The following is a 16,298-nucleotide window of genomic DNA, read 5'->3' on the forward strand; positions in this document are numbered from 1 at the left end:
CAGGCGCGTCGAGATGCAAAGTGCAGAGGGGCCCCACGCAGATCGTGGAGATGCTGGAGGGCTCACCTTTGGTGCAGATGCTGCTCGATGGTTGGGCTTCTCAGGACCCAAAGCACAACTTGGAGGGAACCTCTGTCGCTGCGCTTGCAGCTTGTCGTGGGTCTTTCAAGATGGCTGGCTCCACGTGTCTCAGTGCCTCCACGGGTTCCTTCTTCACAGGGACTGTGGATCGGGCGGTGAGAGGTCTGGAGGTCCAGGTCTTGTCGGGCTCTGGGCTCGGGCTCCGGCAGGAGGCGGCGGCAAAGCAGACGTTCAATAGCTGGTTGGTGCTTGCGTTAGCAAGATGGTCACTCCCTGACCATAGGGGAGATTTCCTTCAGTCCTCTGTGCAGCAGAGCGTCGAAGTTCCCGTCTTCTTCTTGTGGTTAAGTTGATTCCAGGATGTCTGAAGTCTTAGGACACAGCTCCTACCTTTAAACGGATTCTAGGGGCCGGACTACCTGCTAGGTCCCTCCCTAAGGGTGGGACCAGGAAGGGGGGTGGTTACAACCCCAATCCTTTGTCCAGCTCGCCCCAGGTCCGGGGCTGGTGTGCCCCAGGACCGGATTGAACTGGCATATGCACCGAGGCCCCTTGTGAGCCTCAGGCATGTCTGGTTTCTTTCAAGCCCTACCTGACCAATACACAAAATCCTGTCTGGGGTGGTGCTCGCACCTCCCCTGGCAGGAAACCCTTTGTCCACGTCTCCCAAGCTGGAAGGACTCCCAGCAGCAGGAGGGCAGACTTGTGTCTGTGGTGGCAGCATCCATTTTGTGGAGCTGAGGCTATGTCTGATTTTACCCGGGTTTCAGGTACTGTACATGTCGTGTCCCTCTAGAAGGGTGGAATGCTAACCCCGTCGCCAGAATTGGCGAGGGGTTAGTATTCCAATTCGTATGACACCTTACTTGACATGTTTTGATAAAGCCAAACCAAAGATAGCATTTAACCGCGAGGTTCATAATGCACTTAAGAGTATATGGTATGACGATATCTGGAAACAGTAGAAGGAAGTGGTTCCGACCACTGCAGACAGGCTCAGATCATGCCAGAGCACCATCTCACATGGAACCAAGAACTCTGCCTTCAGGATTGTCAAGGCCTGCCATAGGAGTGACTTATAGGTTAACATGTGTCCCATTTAAGGTTAGGTATAGGTATACTACACCTAAGTAAGAGGTGGTTACACCAACTTACCCCAGCTGAGTGATCAGCCAGTTGTGTCAAATGTGTTAGGCCAAGCCTGGGGTGGCATAATACATGCTTCAGCCCCTGACAGGCCTTAGGTACACCAATGCCCTGGGTACCTAGTGTACACTGGTACAGGGGCTCACAGGGTGATCCACTTCCAATTGGTTATGCACCTAGGGTGCATAGTGTAAATTTAGTAGAGAGAACAGCAGGCTGGGGGTCTGATTAGCAGGCCCACAGCCTCAATATGTCAAAAACCAGTGAAGCAAAAAGCAAAAATTTGGGGTGACCATAGGATAGCAGACCCTACTCTCCTACAGCCGCCTAGACAATGTATTGGACAAAGACAGAGAGCTCCTCCTTCTCCGCAGCAAACTGGTAGACCTGATAGATTGCAACAAGAGGGACAATGTCTGCTTTTTCAGGTTCCTGGAGTCAATAGAGGGACCCAACGCCAAAAACTTTCTTTGAGACACTCTCCCAAAGGTTACGGGCATACCTTTGAGCACCCGCTGGAGATGCAACGTGCCCTCCATGCCAAGACCCTGCGGCCCGCCCTCGACACCTCATGTCTTGCTCTTTGCAACACGAACAAGCCTGAAAACTACTTTCTGTGGTACGTACCCAGGCCACGTATGAGGGGCACGAAATTCGCATGGCAGCGGAATCTTCTAGAGAGACCAATGACAGCCGCAAGGCCTTTCTCTCCTTTCGGCCTCAACCTGCGCCAGCTGAACATCAAATACGGCCTTTTCGAGCCTGGTCGATTCCAGATCACCAAAGATGGCGTCTCTAAGGACTTCTTCGACCTGGAGGATCTGCACCTTTTCTTGGACAGTTGCTATTCAAAGGACATGGATATTTCTAGTACATCAGCCGACCTGGCCCCCTTGCTGCCCTCTCCCCCCCTCCTCTGGTGGGAGGCGCCACATCAAAAGTGCCCCCTTGAAACCCAATCCTGCAGCAGAGAGGATTTGTGCTGATCTCCTGTCCTGGATCCAATCGCCCATGCTGAAGTGGAGACAAGGGGACCAGCGTTTGCCGGCCAGCTGAGTATCACTCCTTCAGTTCAAAGTGCTCTCATGACTGCCTGTATTATTTCTGAATAATCTTGTTATGGTTGTTGCTGTTATCATTATATTCTCTGCTTGCCCTGTGCTATGCTTTCTGGGTCCCAGTCCCTTTTCCCCCTCCATACCCCCACATCATACTTCAGAATCGTCACTGCCTACATCTCCACTCCACTATGTGTGGAACCAGCCCGTAAGATGCCCAAGCGTCAACCAAGAACGCTGGGACTCCCTGGTTCCCTCTGCACCTTTCTGCTCACCTCCTCGGATTGGCATGCCACGATCTCCCACCCTTCTCTTCCCTCTTCTCCACTGTCAGCCACTTTGACCTTTCCCCCCGGATTCATCGGCCGGGCAGCCTGCACCAGCGAAGTGTTAGGTACACACATGCCCTCGTACCATGACACCTGCTGGATCATGGTCATCCCCTGCACTAACAACCAAGCCCCTAATGGACCTACACCCCCCCATTCAGTTCTCGGGGACTATCCCCCCTACCCCCTGATCGCCCTGACCGCCCCTTATCTCATTAGCACCAGTACCACGCCGCCCCGAAGGGAATCACTCAACACGCTGCCTCCACAAGCCTAGACCCGCGGTCTACAGACCTGTGTTCTTCGAGCTGCATCCATAGCAGGAGTTCCCTTTGTTCCTTGTCTCATTTTTTATACATTATTTTTCCCCCCTCTCTGCCTCCACCCTATCATCTTGTATATATATCCTCCCCTTCCACGATGCCTGCATTCTAAGGGCCAGTGCCCGCCCCCCCCCCCCTCCTGCCAGTGGTTGCTACCCCTAAACATCCCTCTTCAGTGTGCCTGGGGTGACATTTATCCCCCCTGCCCTCCTCCCCCTCTTCTCCTCCTTCCACCTTCTGCCTCCCCCTCCAACATTATTCGCAGGTCCCTGCAACCCACCTGCCCTATATCCTATACTTTTATTCTTCTTCTGCTTCCTGCTGTCTTTATTTTCCCCTGCCAGCGCTCACCATCGCCATTACCCCACCCACCCACCGACTGTTCTGTACCTGGGCATAATCTTCAGAACTGCTTTCTATTGCATTTGTCACTAGTGGCATTAGGCGAGAGCGGAGAGCACACCGAACGTGCCTGTCCCCACCATGTGCGTCTCCCACCCACTACGCATCACTTAGTGGAACGTTAATGATCTCATTCATTATATCAAACGGAAAAAGGTTCTCTCTTATCTTCAGTCCAAAAGGGTTGACTTAGCCTTGCTACAGGAAACACTCCTCGATGCCCTGGAATCTGCCAAACTACGGCAGGACTGGGAGGGGCAGATGATCCACAGCAGCACAAGCACAACTCAGACCACGACAGAGGACCCCTCCACAAATGCGGAGTTGTGATCCTCCTTCGTAAGTCCCTGACGACCCCGATGGCAGATATTTGTTTGCCAAACTAAGACTAGGGGAGGTCTCCCTATGTGTGGGGGCCGTATATGCCCTGACAAGGGCAAAACGGTCCTTTCTTTTCCGCCTGAACCGCTTATTAGTTGAGATAGGAGCCTCCCAGTACATTATTGGTGGGGACTGGAACCTAGCAAGGGACTCGATTCTGGACAGGATGGGTCCTTTAGACAGAGGCAATGCCTCAGACAGGGCCTTGATGAACGCCGTGTTATGGGACAATGGACTGGTAGACCACTGGCGCCTCAGTCACCTGACCAACACAGAATACACCTTCACCTCACTGGTACATGGTACACTTTCTAGGCTGGATTATTTTCTTATATCTCAGAAAATTGTTGCTCTTGTCCGAGAGTCCCAAATATTAGAGGCCGCCCTCTCCGACAATTCTGTTATGCTGTCCCTTGTTGTGGGGCTAGCCTCCCCGGGTCGCAGGCCATGGCGAATGAACACGCACCGCCAGCACACCCCACAGGGTAAATCACAACTAAAAGCTCACCTCTCCACATATCATTCAGTACCTCAGTGACCTCCTGTAGAATACTCTGGACAACTTCTGAGAGATGCCGCGGTGGCCAATAGACAGACAGTGGCCCGTCAGAAGGAACTAGAGAAAGACATCTCACACTGCAGCCACCTCCACTGCGCCCACTCTACCCTTCAACAACGCAGGTTCCTAGAACAGGCCCAGATGGCTCTCAATAGCCTCTTCACCTCTAGAGCTGAATATGTCTTACAGCAAATGAAGGGGCGCCACTATGAATAGGGGGAAAAAGCCAGCAGATTAGTTGCAGCCCAGCTTCGTCAACGGGAAGCTGCCATGGTAATCCCCGCTAAACATCGGTGGGAGGTGAGCTACTCACCCGCCCCCAGGAGATTGTCATTGAGTTTGCTTCGTTCTACAAGATCTTTTATACGCCGGGAGAACCGGCGGACAGGGAACGTGTGGCTGCCTTCCTGGGAGGGGTTGACCTCCCCAGTCTCTCGAACTGGGGCTGAGAGATCCTACAGGGAGAGATCAGCAAATAGGAAAAAGCATCAGCGATATCCAAACTGCCCTATCTTAGAGCCGCAGGAGAGGACGCTTCCCTGGAGAATTCTAAAGATGGTTGGGCGAGAAGGCGGTCAAGACCTTACAAGCTGCCTTTCAGGAAGCGACGCAGACGTCCTCCCTAGGACCCCTATCGAACAAGGCGGTGATCGCTGTACTGCCTAAGCTTGGGAGAGATCCCCTGCTGTGTGGTAGCTACAGGTCAATCTCCCTACTAAATTTTAGGACCTGTCTGAGCAAGGTTCTCCCCTCCTTAATACATCCCATGCAAGTGGGCTTAGGACATGCCCGTTCCTTTAGAACTCATCTTCGAGCATTGGCCCACGCCATGTGGTCGGCCAAGGATCGACAAGCGGACGTACTGGCACTCTCCCTCGACGCAGAGAAAGCATTCGACCGCATTGAATGGGATTATCTCTTCGCCACAGTGGAGCCCTTTGGCCTGAGGGACCAATTCATAGCTAAAGTACGGCTGAAATATGACTGCCTTACAGCCCAGGTTAACTGCGGGGGCTTTCTGTCCAACCTATTCCCATCAGAAGGGGCACCCGAAAGGGATACCTCCTTTCACCACTTCTTTTCCTCCTGGCCATGGAACCCCTAGCCTCTGCTATTCACAGCTCTGCTAACATAGTAGGTACCCCACTTCCAACCGGGCGCTCCAAGATATATCTATATGCGGACGATGTCCTTCTCACTTTGACCGACTTACACATATCCCTCCCAGCCCTGCTAGACATCATCGATAATTTCTCAACACTCTCTGGCTATAAAATAAGCTAGGATAAAAGCAAAGCCCTTACACTCTCGGCCGGCACCACCAAAGCGGCCTTACACGGCTACCCTTTCCGCTGGCAACCTTCCCGCCTTAAGTGTCTGGGGATCCTGGTGAACAGGGACACGGATGGTATGGTCCCGGAGTCATGATTTTGAAAAGAGAACTGTGCTGGGGCTCTTCATGTGGGGCAAAGTGCAGGTGGTACGGGTGGTAACGCTACCATGCTTCACGTACACGCTTGGGATGCTCCCAGGACACATTTCGCTGACCATTTTATGCCTCATTGACTCCCCAATACGGTCTTTTGTATTGGGATCTTCGAAACCCAGGCTAGCCGAGACCAAGCTCATGGCGCGTCACTCTTGCAGAGGTCTCGGCTTACCATTGGGGGAACATTATGCCCTTGCTCTTCAACTCTCACAATTGGCATACATGCTACCTAGCGTCCATGACCCGCCGCAGTGGGTTGCCATTGAACGGGCCGCTCTAGCCTGTATAGAGCACCCTTTGGCAGCCACAGCCTCTTCATCTGGTGCTGCACGCCATGCACAAGGCCTGGCAATGCGTACACCATCTACTCGGGATGAACTTGCGACTGCATGAACAGGCCCCCTTGTGGGGCAATACCCGCTTTCGTATTGACGGGCACTCCCTCCACACTATAGACCAACTCTTACTAAATGGATACCTTAAACCATTTGCCCAACTGAGAGAAGAATTTGGCCTCCACCCCAAACAAATCTGGCACTACTTACCAATACAACACTGCTTGAGGAGCTGCCTGGGACCTCGCCCATGGTCCCTTTAGCCCTTGCCCGTGGAATCCTATCTGCATACACGGGGAGATACAAATGGGTGATGTCTGGACTATACAGCACTGTTATATCATCTCTTCTCGCAGCCACTCTCGCGAGCCCTATGTGACGAATGGCATGCCTGACTCAGGGTCACGTATGAAGACGATGAATGGGCAGACACCTTAGAAGCTCTAGACAAGGGCACGAGGAAGGCCAGTTTGAAGTTCTGCCTCTATAAAACATTGCACGACTAGCATTGAACCCAGACTAAAGTGAATACAGCAGGCCTCCTTTCACAAGCGCACTGCTGGAGATATGAGAGCACCCACTGCGATGCGACGCATATAATCTGCGAATGCCCCTCCATCCAACCTTTTTGGTCAAATGTCAGATCAGTTTTGAGTGCCTCAATGCCTCTGCAGCTACCACTCACCCCCTTAGCTATTCTCCTTCCAGACACAAGGGACTCTCCAGTGCTCTCCCACCCACAACGCCGCCTCTTCCATACAGTCCTGGTCACAGCCAAGATTTGTATCCTCCATCAATGGAGGTCGCCGGTACCTCCGTCACAGGAGTCATGGCTGATAGCCATGATACAGACAGCTTCACACAAACGTGTCATTTATAATCCACAAGACCAGTCTGATCTGTTCCTCCAGACATCGACCCCGTTCCTACGAGATGCGAAGAATGATGGGTACCCCGCCGTGGATGCTCCGGAGCATAGACGACTATCGACATTATCGCAACACGGGACACTTATCTGCCACACCTCACCCCACCCCACCCCTCCCACCTCCACTAGTATATCAGCCTCCACCTTCTTCCCCACCACCATCACGCCCCGTCTCATTATGCCTGGTTCGTCACCCCCCATACCCCTTTCCCCCACCACATCCCAACCTCCACCAAAAAAACACCTGTGAACCTCTCTCCCCCGTCAGCTCATCCCCTACGCCCTCGCGAGACCCTCCCTTCTCCTTCCCACAACCCTGTCCCTTTTCTCCCCATGCGCCGCTATCTCTTTTTTTTATTCAACCACTACTCTACACACATCCTCCACCTCTCCTGCTCATAACCCCCACAAATCCCCCCCGGACTCTCAGTCCCACCAACAGACAAGGAGCATTTCCCCATCACAGGCTAGCAGCTGTGATCACCGGCCTCACCAACCTGGCCCCCTTATTCATTCTTTCTTCCTCTTCTTTGTTTATCTTATTACACCCCCACATAATCCCCTCAGCCCTATATAGACACACTAACACCACTGGGACTGGAAGGCAGCCCTCCTCACCTCCCTGACTTGCACCAAGCTTGTGATAACTTCCAATACGCTGCCATTAACACATGGTCTCTGACACCCTACCTAGTCATGGATCCCATTCTCCCCCCATCCAGGAGACAGCCTCTACCCACAGTCCTTACTTCCCTGCAACCTCCCCTGCAAAACCAGACCGTTATCAGCTATGCCAGGCAGGCCCTTCGGGAATTACCCCTCAGTAGGCGACCCGATCCCTTCAAGGTCCTATCCACATCCCTTTCAGTTTATTGCTCCCCATCCAGGATCTTCAGTGTCGAATTGGAGCACCTGTCTGCACCCCCCAACCATGGACTCGATAATTCTCGCTCCAGTGCATACTCAATTCATGGGTTCACACTCTGCGACTCTGGGCAATAGCTTGCTTAATCTCCACAATGGCCCCTCGCGGCGGGATGCCTGGCTTTCACCTTGTGGATGCCCTGCTGGGTTATCTCACAGGGAAATACCAGGACGGGTTCCCTAAGCAAGCGCTTAGAGACCGTTTGGTGATTTGCGCTATATAAATATCTGTACATTTACATTTACATAGCTCCCTACTCCACTTTCCATGTTTCCCTCCCTCTCTCCCCCACTTTGTTTGTCTCTTATTGCATTGGAGTTATTTATCCCGATTTATCATGTCTATTCTCTTATTGTGTAACGCCCTTTCATTAATTTATGTGACTGACGGATGACAATCCCCTATGTTGTACACTCTTATTTTTGTTTCTGGTTTAATAAATAAATCAACACAAAAAAAGCCATGTAAGGGCAGCCTTTTGTGATGCCGGAGTTAGGAAGAGGTTCTAAAATGCCTGGCACTAAGGGGAGCATAGGACACATTGAGGCCTACTGCAGAAGTGTTTCAAATATGAAAGCAGTCTTCGCCGGAGTTGTTGGCAAGGGAATATTCAGATCATCCATATCTCTGATTAAGACTTCATCAAAGGTGTTAATATTATCTTCAGGAGAAACTCGCTGGCTGGATGGGAGTATCATAGTATAAGTAAATATCTTCCAATGAAGGATGACTAAAACGTAGGAAGTTCTAGGAGACCAAGACTCATAAGTTGAGCATGATCTTCATCTTCGGAGTGTGCCTCTTTTGGGAGTGTCTCCTTGAAAGTGTTCAACGATGTCCACGCAGAGAACAAGACCTCCTTGGAGAAAGGTCCACTGGATTCATAAGAAGAGGCAGACGAGGGGTAACTGCTGGAAGAACAGGCCTGCAGAGGTATCCATGTAAAATGGTGGTGCGAGCCCATGGCAGAGTTGGGGAATTCCTTCAGCGGGAACGCCTTTGTGAATGAGATGAACCAGAGAGCACAACTGCAGGAGGGACGTTTCTAAGGTACATCCTGGAATATTCAGTGTCAGCGGCTGGTAGCAGCCTTCTGAATTCAAAGAATTACTTAGTGTCAATCGTTTGGATGGTGTACCTCAAGCATGCCCTAGCATCAATGGTTTTGGTCTCTTCGACCTCGAGTGCTTTAATGTTAAACCAGCCCTCAAGTGTGAACTAGTGGCATTTCCACCTAGCTTCAATGTAAATCTCAACATTGACCAGGAGTGAAGATGGGTCTGGTGCCTTGATCCCTTTTCGGATGTCACTGTAGGGGAACTCACAGAAGGACTTTTACCATACTCAATGCATCTTCCAGAGATTGATTCCTGGAGTCTTCGGCTTTCCTCTTCATTAAGCCTGATTTTCTCTCTGTGATCCAGGATCTTGAAAACAGGAACCGGAAAAAAAGAACTTGTGCAACTGCCACTGACGGGGGCAAGATGGGGTGCCGTGGGGTGCGCTTCTTTAAAGAAGCACTGTCAGTTTTCAAGACTCTGCAGGGTGCAGCCTAATTAGCTACATTGTCCTGCTTTTTATGGCTTACCTTAAAAAAATTGTTTCTCATCTCTCTTAATGTGCGCTCTAGAATCCTGCTCATGTTCAGGACTGTTCAGTCCTTATGATTATCAACGGAGATCCCAGGAATGCGAATCCCCCTTCCTCGAGGATCACAGGGCAATCTAGGCAGAAAGTAGCGATGCATTTAAGCTTACAAAGCAAAGGTCCGGAGAGTCTGGTGCAAACCCATCAAAGGCTCCATAACCATTTATTGTGAAGTTCTCTGCGAGCCATCACACTGCTCTTGGCCTCTTCAAATAGCTAGGTAACAGAAAAGGCAGCAATTGGAGCAAAGAAATGTGGGTTTGCACCAAGACCATTAGGTGCACACCAAATTCAACAACTGGGGCCACACCTGTTGAAATATTTAAAAATAGCAAACCGTGCACCATGATGTGACCACCTTGGGTTGGAGAAACGGTGAGAGATCTTGAAGAAGGTCCTATTGTCTTAACTAAGACTTAAAAGCGCTGTATAAACAAATTCCAGGAAAGCTACCTATGATATCAGGAAAGCGGTGGGCAATTCTAGTATGCGAGTTGCAGAGGAGGTGTGTGAGAAACTTCCATAAAGAAGGAAAAATGTTTCCCCTACATTTCGGAAAACTCTCAAGATAATCACATTGTTTAAAGGTGCTGTTAAACTTAAGGATGGCTGCATTTGGAATCAGAGTCGGAATTCTGTTTTAAAGAACAAAATGGAGCTTAATAGTAGTCTGTTCCCATTAAGCTAGTGACCCAGCGCTCACTTATCCACGGAAACATCTTTGCAACATTTAGATGTTTCAGATAGCATTTAATTTTAAAAAGGTCTGAGCCTTAACAATACAATCTAGTTTCTGGTGGGGGGGGGGGGGGGGGGGGGGGGTCTATTGACTGCCATAGATTGAGTACAGTAGATTCCATTGGTTCCATGAGCACCTCCACCATTAGACAATTTCAAATGGTAGTTTACCAGATAGGGGGCGCTAAAGTTGAGGCACCCCAGAGATAGTAACAGTGGCCAACCAATATTACATCTGTACCCAATGAAAGACTAAAACTCGGTGGATAGAGTCCTGACTAGATACCGATGACTAGGTTCTCCATCCAGAACTTAAAAGAAACCCTGAAGTGCATCTATGGCTTTCATTGGTGAGACCATTGTTGTTTAATTATAGAGTTTTCAGCCGCTACTATTTTAATTTCTATGTGCTGGAAATCTCAGCCACTGATACTTTACGCACTGAGTTGCCCATCTTGGTACACAGAGAGAGGTTTGTATATGAACTAGTTGAAAAAACTGCACCCATTTCCATAGCACAGAACTGAATTCCTTCTATGAAAAATCCCAAGCATTAGATAGATATGTAGAGTGCTGCCACAGAGCTAATATTACAGTAAACATAGCACTAGGAAGAAATGAAAACATCTGGGGACGTCTCTAGCACTTTTTGGTTTTCTTTGTGTTTTGTACTCTATACTGCTCTTTCTTCCTACCTCTAAATTAAGGTAATTTACTGTTTTGAACTGTATCTGAGTTTCTAATCCAGATCACCCCCAACAGTAAGTCTACCACACTCGCTTTCTAGAGACACTTGACTTCTCTAATAGTACAGAAGCCTCTTTTAATTCTCAAACTCCTTTGATTTTCTTTCTCCACCTCAATAAAAGACATAGTACAAAAGATCTTAACCAGCAAAATATCAACAAAATAGAAACTTTTAGGAGATGATTACAAAAGTACCAGATTATCACTGCATATTTGACTGACACTAACACAGCCAACGACTTCATGACTCTACCAGTTTGAAAATTGGACTGGTCACACCTAGTCTTACAAAAAAAATAACTCCACAGGTGTGGGTCCAAAAATCTTAAGCAATCTTTTGCGCTCTATCAATCTCAGAATCTTAGCAAAAGCCCTTGAAACTTGAGCTATGAACTATCTTGAGAACAGCATCCTTGAAAAATTTCGACAAAAGTTTCAGATCGGTAGTCACAGAGGATACGATGCTACAAATGGTGAATCAGAGTTGTCTCTTCTCACTCTTTTTAACACAGTGAACCATGCCTACCTCCTAGAAATCGCGGAAGCACCAATGGGGATAGAGAGCACAGATGGTTTGAAACATACCGTGTCACCATTACCAGAAAGTAATCGCCATCTTGAGGCTAGGATACTGCAACTCATTCCAGACTGGCATATGCAGATCCAACAGTCCCTGTTAAGATCGGTCTTTAATGACGCAGTTTCACTAGTATCAGGCTCCAGGTGTTTAGGAGCATTACCCCAGTAGTGATCTCTCCAAAATGTTGCTCCATAGAGACCAGAAGTGTATTTAATCTAGACATAACACACCAGTCCATGCCTGGCAGAGCTGCAAACTATCGTGCACAGAAATTAATCGTATCCGAAGGCCCCCCGCTCATTTCAAAATTCCTACTCCCAGAGTGTGGGCATCCAAAGGCTTTGTGCTGATTAACTGTCCCGTTAAACTGGTTGATGATGATGCAGGTTACTGTTGTTTTTCTTCAATTAACTTCAAATATTAACACAAAGTCCACAGCAGGTCTGCACATATTATTTGGTAGGTCACAGGCAAAGAAATTATACTTAAAAGTTAAATGAGTCACAGTGAAGAGCTCAATAGCAGTTTTAGCTATGCAAGAAATTTCTCACCTCCCAGAGTTGTAGACAGTCTTTTCGGATGTCTGCTTGTCGTGGTTCACTCAGGGTTCTAAAAAGAGAAAACCAATTAGACTGGCACTGCAAAAACAACCACCAAGAACATCTTAGTCATCACTGCTGGTTTATGTTAAATATAACCCACATTTAAATACTATTCCAATCTACAAACTACAGAGCTGTCTGAGCTCCAAAAAAGGAATCAAAAACATTTTATATATAGAAACAAGTCGCCTGCTCTACTGTTGTTCTCATTTGCAATGTGCTCAACTGAATCTGAAAACCTGTAATTCAGTGACTACCTACTATTTGTGACTTTTCCTCTCTCTAACACCCTTCAAACTTCTCTGTTCACTCTCTTAGCCACAACTCCTTACTGTTTTTAAAACTGAAAACATTCAGAGGTTGCAATAATTATGCAAAATAAACAAAAAATAAGGAATATGCTACTTACCAGTATGCATCTGTTCTTGGCATGTAGAGCTGCAGAGCCACACACTAAGGATAAGATCGCCATCTGGTGTTGGGCTAGAATGATTGCAGGTTGTTGTTGTCTTCGGAAGAAGTCTTTGGTCACGAGATAGGTGACTCCTCCTCTGGACAACAGTGCGCATGGGCATCCACCCCATCCTCAGATTGTTTTTCGCCATGATGGGAAATGATGGAGTGTATAAGAAGTAAAGAGAAAGGATGTCCATGTGTAGTGTCTAATTAAGACAATGCTGGAACAGATACAGGTCCCGGGGAGGCGGGTGGGCGTGTGTGGCTCTGCAGCTCTACATGCCAAGAACAGATGCATACTGGTAAGTAGCATATTCCGTTCGAGGCATATGAGCTGCAGATCACACACTAAGGATAGACTATATAGCAGTGTCTCCCCTAGCGGTGGTCACCTGTATCCGTTGCAGCAGTTTGGAATAGAGTTTTTAGGACAGCTTGGCCTACTGAAGCTTGCTGTTTGGATTGCACATCAACACAGTAATGCTTAGTGAAGGTGTGTGTAGTAGACCATGTGGCTGCTTTGCAAATGTCTTCTAAGGGGATGTTCCCTAGGAATGCCATAGAAGCCCCTATTTTACGCTCGGAGTGCGCACTAGGGGGAACAGTAAGAGTACGTTTGGCTATTTGGTAACATATTTGGATACATTTGACTATCCATCTGGCGATACCCGATTTGGAAATAGGGTTGCCGTTATGTGGTGGAGCGAAAGCAACAAACAGTTGTTTGGTTTTCCGAAAAGGTTTGGTTCTGTCGATGTAATAAAGCAAGGCTCTCTTAACATCTAAGGTATGAAGTGCCCTCTCAGCTACTGAGTCTGGATTAGGGAAGAAGACTGGCAGTTCTACTGACTGGTTTAGATGGAAAGGGGAGATGACTTTAGGGAGGAATTTTGGATTCGTCCTAAGAACCACTTTGTTACGATGTAGTTGTAGGAAGGGTTCTTCGAGAGTTAAGGCTTGTATTTCACTTACTCTTCGTAGGGATGTGATTGCGACGAGGAAAGCCACTTTCCATGTTAGGAACTGCAGTTCGCAATTGTGCATTGGTTCAAATGGGGGACCCATGAGCCTTGTTAGAACAATATTAAGGTTCCACACTGGGGAGGGTGGTAACCTTGGAGGAATAATTCTTTTAAGACCCTCCATAAATACTTTAATGGCTGGTACCTTAAAGAGGGACAGGTGTTGTCTATTTTGCAAATAGGCTGCTAATGCCGCTAGATGTAGACGTATAGAGGATACGCTAAATTGCATCTTTGCAAGTGTAGTAAATAGCAAATGATGTTTTGGATGGAAGCATCCAATGGTTGTATGTCATTGTTAGTGCAGTAAATGGCAAATCGTTTCCATTTTGCAGCATAGCATGCCCTAGTAGTAGGACTTCTGGCTTCTTTAATGATATTCATACAGTCTGGAGGAAGGTTGAGGTACCCGAACTCTAAGACTTCAGGAGCCAGATTGCCAAGTTCAGTCTTTGAGGATCTGGGTGTCTGATTTCTCCATGGTTCTGGGTTAAAAGATCCGGGTAGAGATGCAGTTTTTGATGTGGATAGTTCTAGAAGTGTGGTGAACCAGGGTTGACGTGCCCAAGTGGGAGCTACTAGGATGAGTGTTAGCGACTGTTGTTTCAGTTTGCGTACCACAAATGGAATGAGTGGGAGAGGCGGAAAAGCGTACGCAAATCTGCCTGACCAGTTCATCCATATTGCATTGCCCTTTGACCGTGGGTGCGGGAACCTGGTGGCGAAGGTTGGGCATTTTGCGTTTTCTTGTGTGGCGAACAGGTCTATGTCTGGTTGTCCCCACTTTTGGAAGAATGGGAGTAGGACTTTGGGGTGTAATTCCCATTCGTGTATCTGCTGTGTGTGGCAACTTAAGAGGTTGGCCACCTGGTTCTGAACCCCTGGGAGGTGTTCTGCTAGAAGGTAGATGTTTTGGGGAATTGCCCATCTCCAGATTTGTTGCGCAAGTTGGGACAGTTGTAGAGAATGTGTCCCTCCTTGTTTCTGTATGTAATACATTGTGGTCATGTTGTCCGTGCGGATGAGGACAGTCTTGTTTTGTAGATGCACTTGAAAGGATTTCAGTGCTAGGAACACTGCTAGAAGTTCTAGGTGATTGATGTGAAGTTGTTTTTGTTGAGTAGTTCACCTGCCCTGAGTGGTGTGTTGAAGGAGGTGGGCTCCCCACCCTGTGAGAGATGCGTCGGTGGTCAGCACAACTTGTGGAAGAGGCTCTAAGAACGGCCGCCCTTTGGACAGGTTGATGGTGTTCCACCACTTCAGCGAGCGAAGAGAGCGGCTGTCCACCAACACCAGATCGGTAAGTTGTCCGTGGGCCTGGTTCCACTGTTGAGACATTCCTGTAAGGGACGCATTTGAAGGCGTGCGTGGGGTACTATGGAGATGCATGCCGGAGAGAGTGTTGTGTTTGAAACTTTTTGATGAGATTCTGTATGTTGGCTATCCTGGCTGTGCTTGGATAAGCTATGGCCTTGGACGTGTCTATGGTGGCTCCCAGGTATTGATGTACATGGAAGGGTTGTAGTTGAGATTTTGGATAGTTGATGGTAAATCCCAAGCTGTGTAGGGTTTGAATAGTGCGGTGAGTGTGGAGAACACATTTGTCTAGAGTATTGGCTTTTATGAGCCAATCGTCCAGATAGGGGAAGACATGGATTTGTTGTCTTCTGAGATATGCTGCCACAACTGCTAAGCATTTGGTGAATACCCTGGGTGCGGTTGTTACTCCGAATGGGAGAACTGTAAACTGATAGTGCTGACCGTCTACCACGAATCGTAGACACTTCCTGTGAGCGGGATGCATAGGGATGTGAAAATATGTGTCCTTGAGGTCTAATGTGGCAAGGAAGTCTCCTTGTTGAAGTAATGGAAGGACCTGTTGGAGAGTGATCATGTAGAAATGATCCGATTGTATGTACTGGTTTAGTAGTCTGAGGTCCAGTATGGGTCTTAAGGTCTTGTCCTTTTTGGGAATGAGGAAGTATAGGGAATATACTCCTGTGCCCTGATGTTGTAGTGGAACAGGTTCTATTGAGTGTTTTTGAAGCAAAGACTGTATTTCTTGTTTGAGGAGCGTGAGGTGGTGAGACGTCATGGGACGGTGCTTGGGTGGTATGTTTGGGGGTGGGTTTATGAGTTCGAGGCAGTAGCCAGATTGGATAATTTGTCTTACCCACCTGTCTGTTGTGATGGAATTCCAGACAGGTAGGAACTGTTGGAAGTCTTCCCCCGACCGGAGTGGAATGGTCTGGGGGGAGTGGTGGCAAGTCACTGTTTGGTGGCTGTAGAGGTGCGGGTGTTGTTGTTGCCCCGTCCTCGGCCTTTAGTATTGTTTCCCCGATAACCTCCTCTAAAATATCCTCTGCTAGGGGATGTTTGACCTGATGTTTTGAAGGTGGAAGAGTTGTCTGTTCCCACATTTTTGGAAGCTCCTCTATAAAAGGCGCGACGAAAGGAGCCTCTGGGTTGAGTAGACTGCAATGCTCCCATTAATTTGGCAGTCTCATTATCTTTCTTCATTTTTTCTAGGGCAGTGTCTACTGCAGGTCC

General features: G+C 48.4%; 1 protein-coding gene across 2 annotated transcripts in view; it reads right to left on the bottom strand.

Moving 5' to 3' along the window:
- The window catches only part of LOC146813792 (cap-specific mRNA (nucleoside-2'-O-)-methyltransferase 1-like), a 946,504-nt gene that overhangs the window by 386,996 nt on the left and 543,210 nt on the right, over positions 1 to 16,298 (bottom strand). For both annotated transcript variants that reach the window (XM_085610255.1, XM_085610254.1), the window contains one exon: positions 12,220 to 12,277. In XM_085610255.1, the coding sequence (XP_085466381.1) occupies positions 12,220 to 12,277 (58 nt within the window). The remainder of the gene's footprint in view (positions 1 to 12,219; positions 12,278 to 16,298) is intronic.

Source organism: Triturus cristatus, chromosome 6 (genome assembly GCF_964204655.1).
Source record: "Triturus cristatus chromosome 6, aTriCri1.1, whole genome shotgun sequence".
NCBI lineage: Eukaryota > Metazoa > Chordata > Amphibia > Caudata > Salamandridae > Triturus > Triturus cristatus.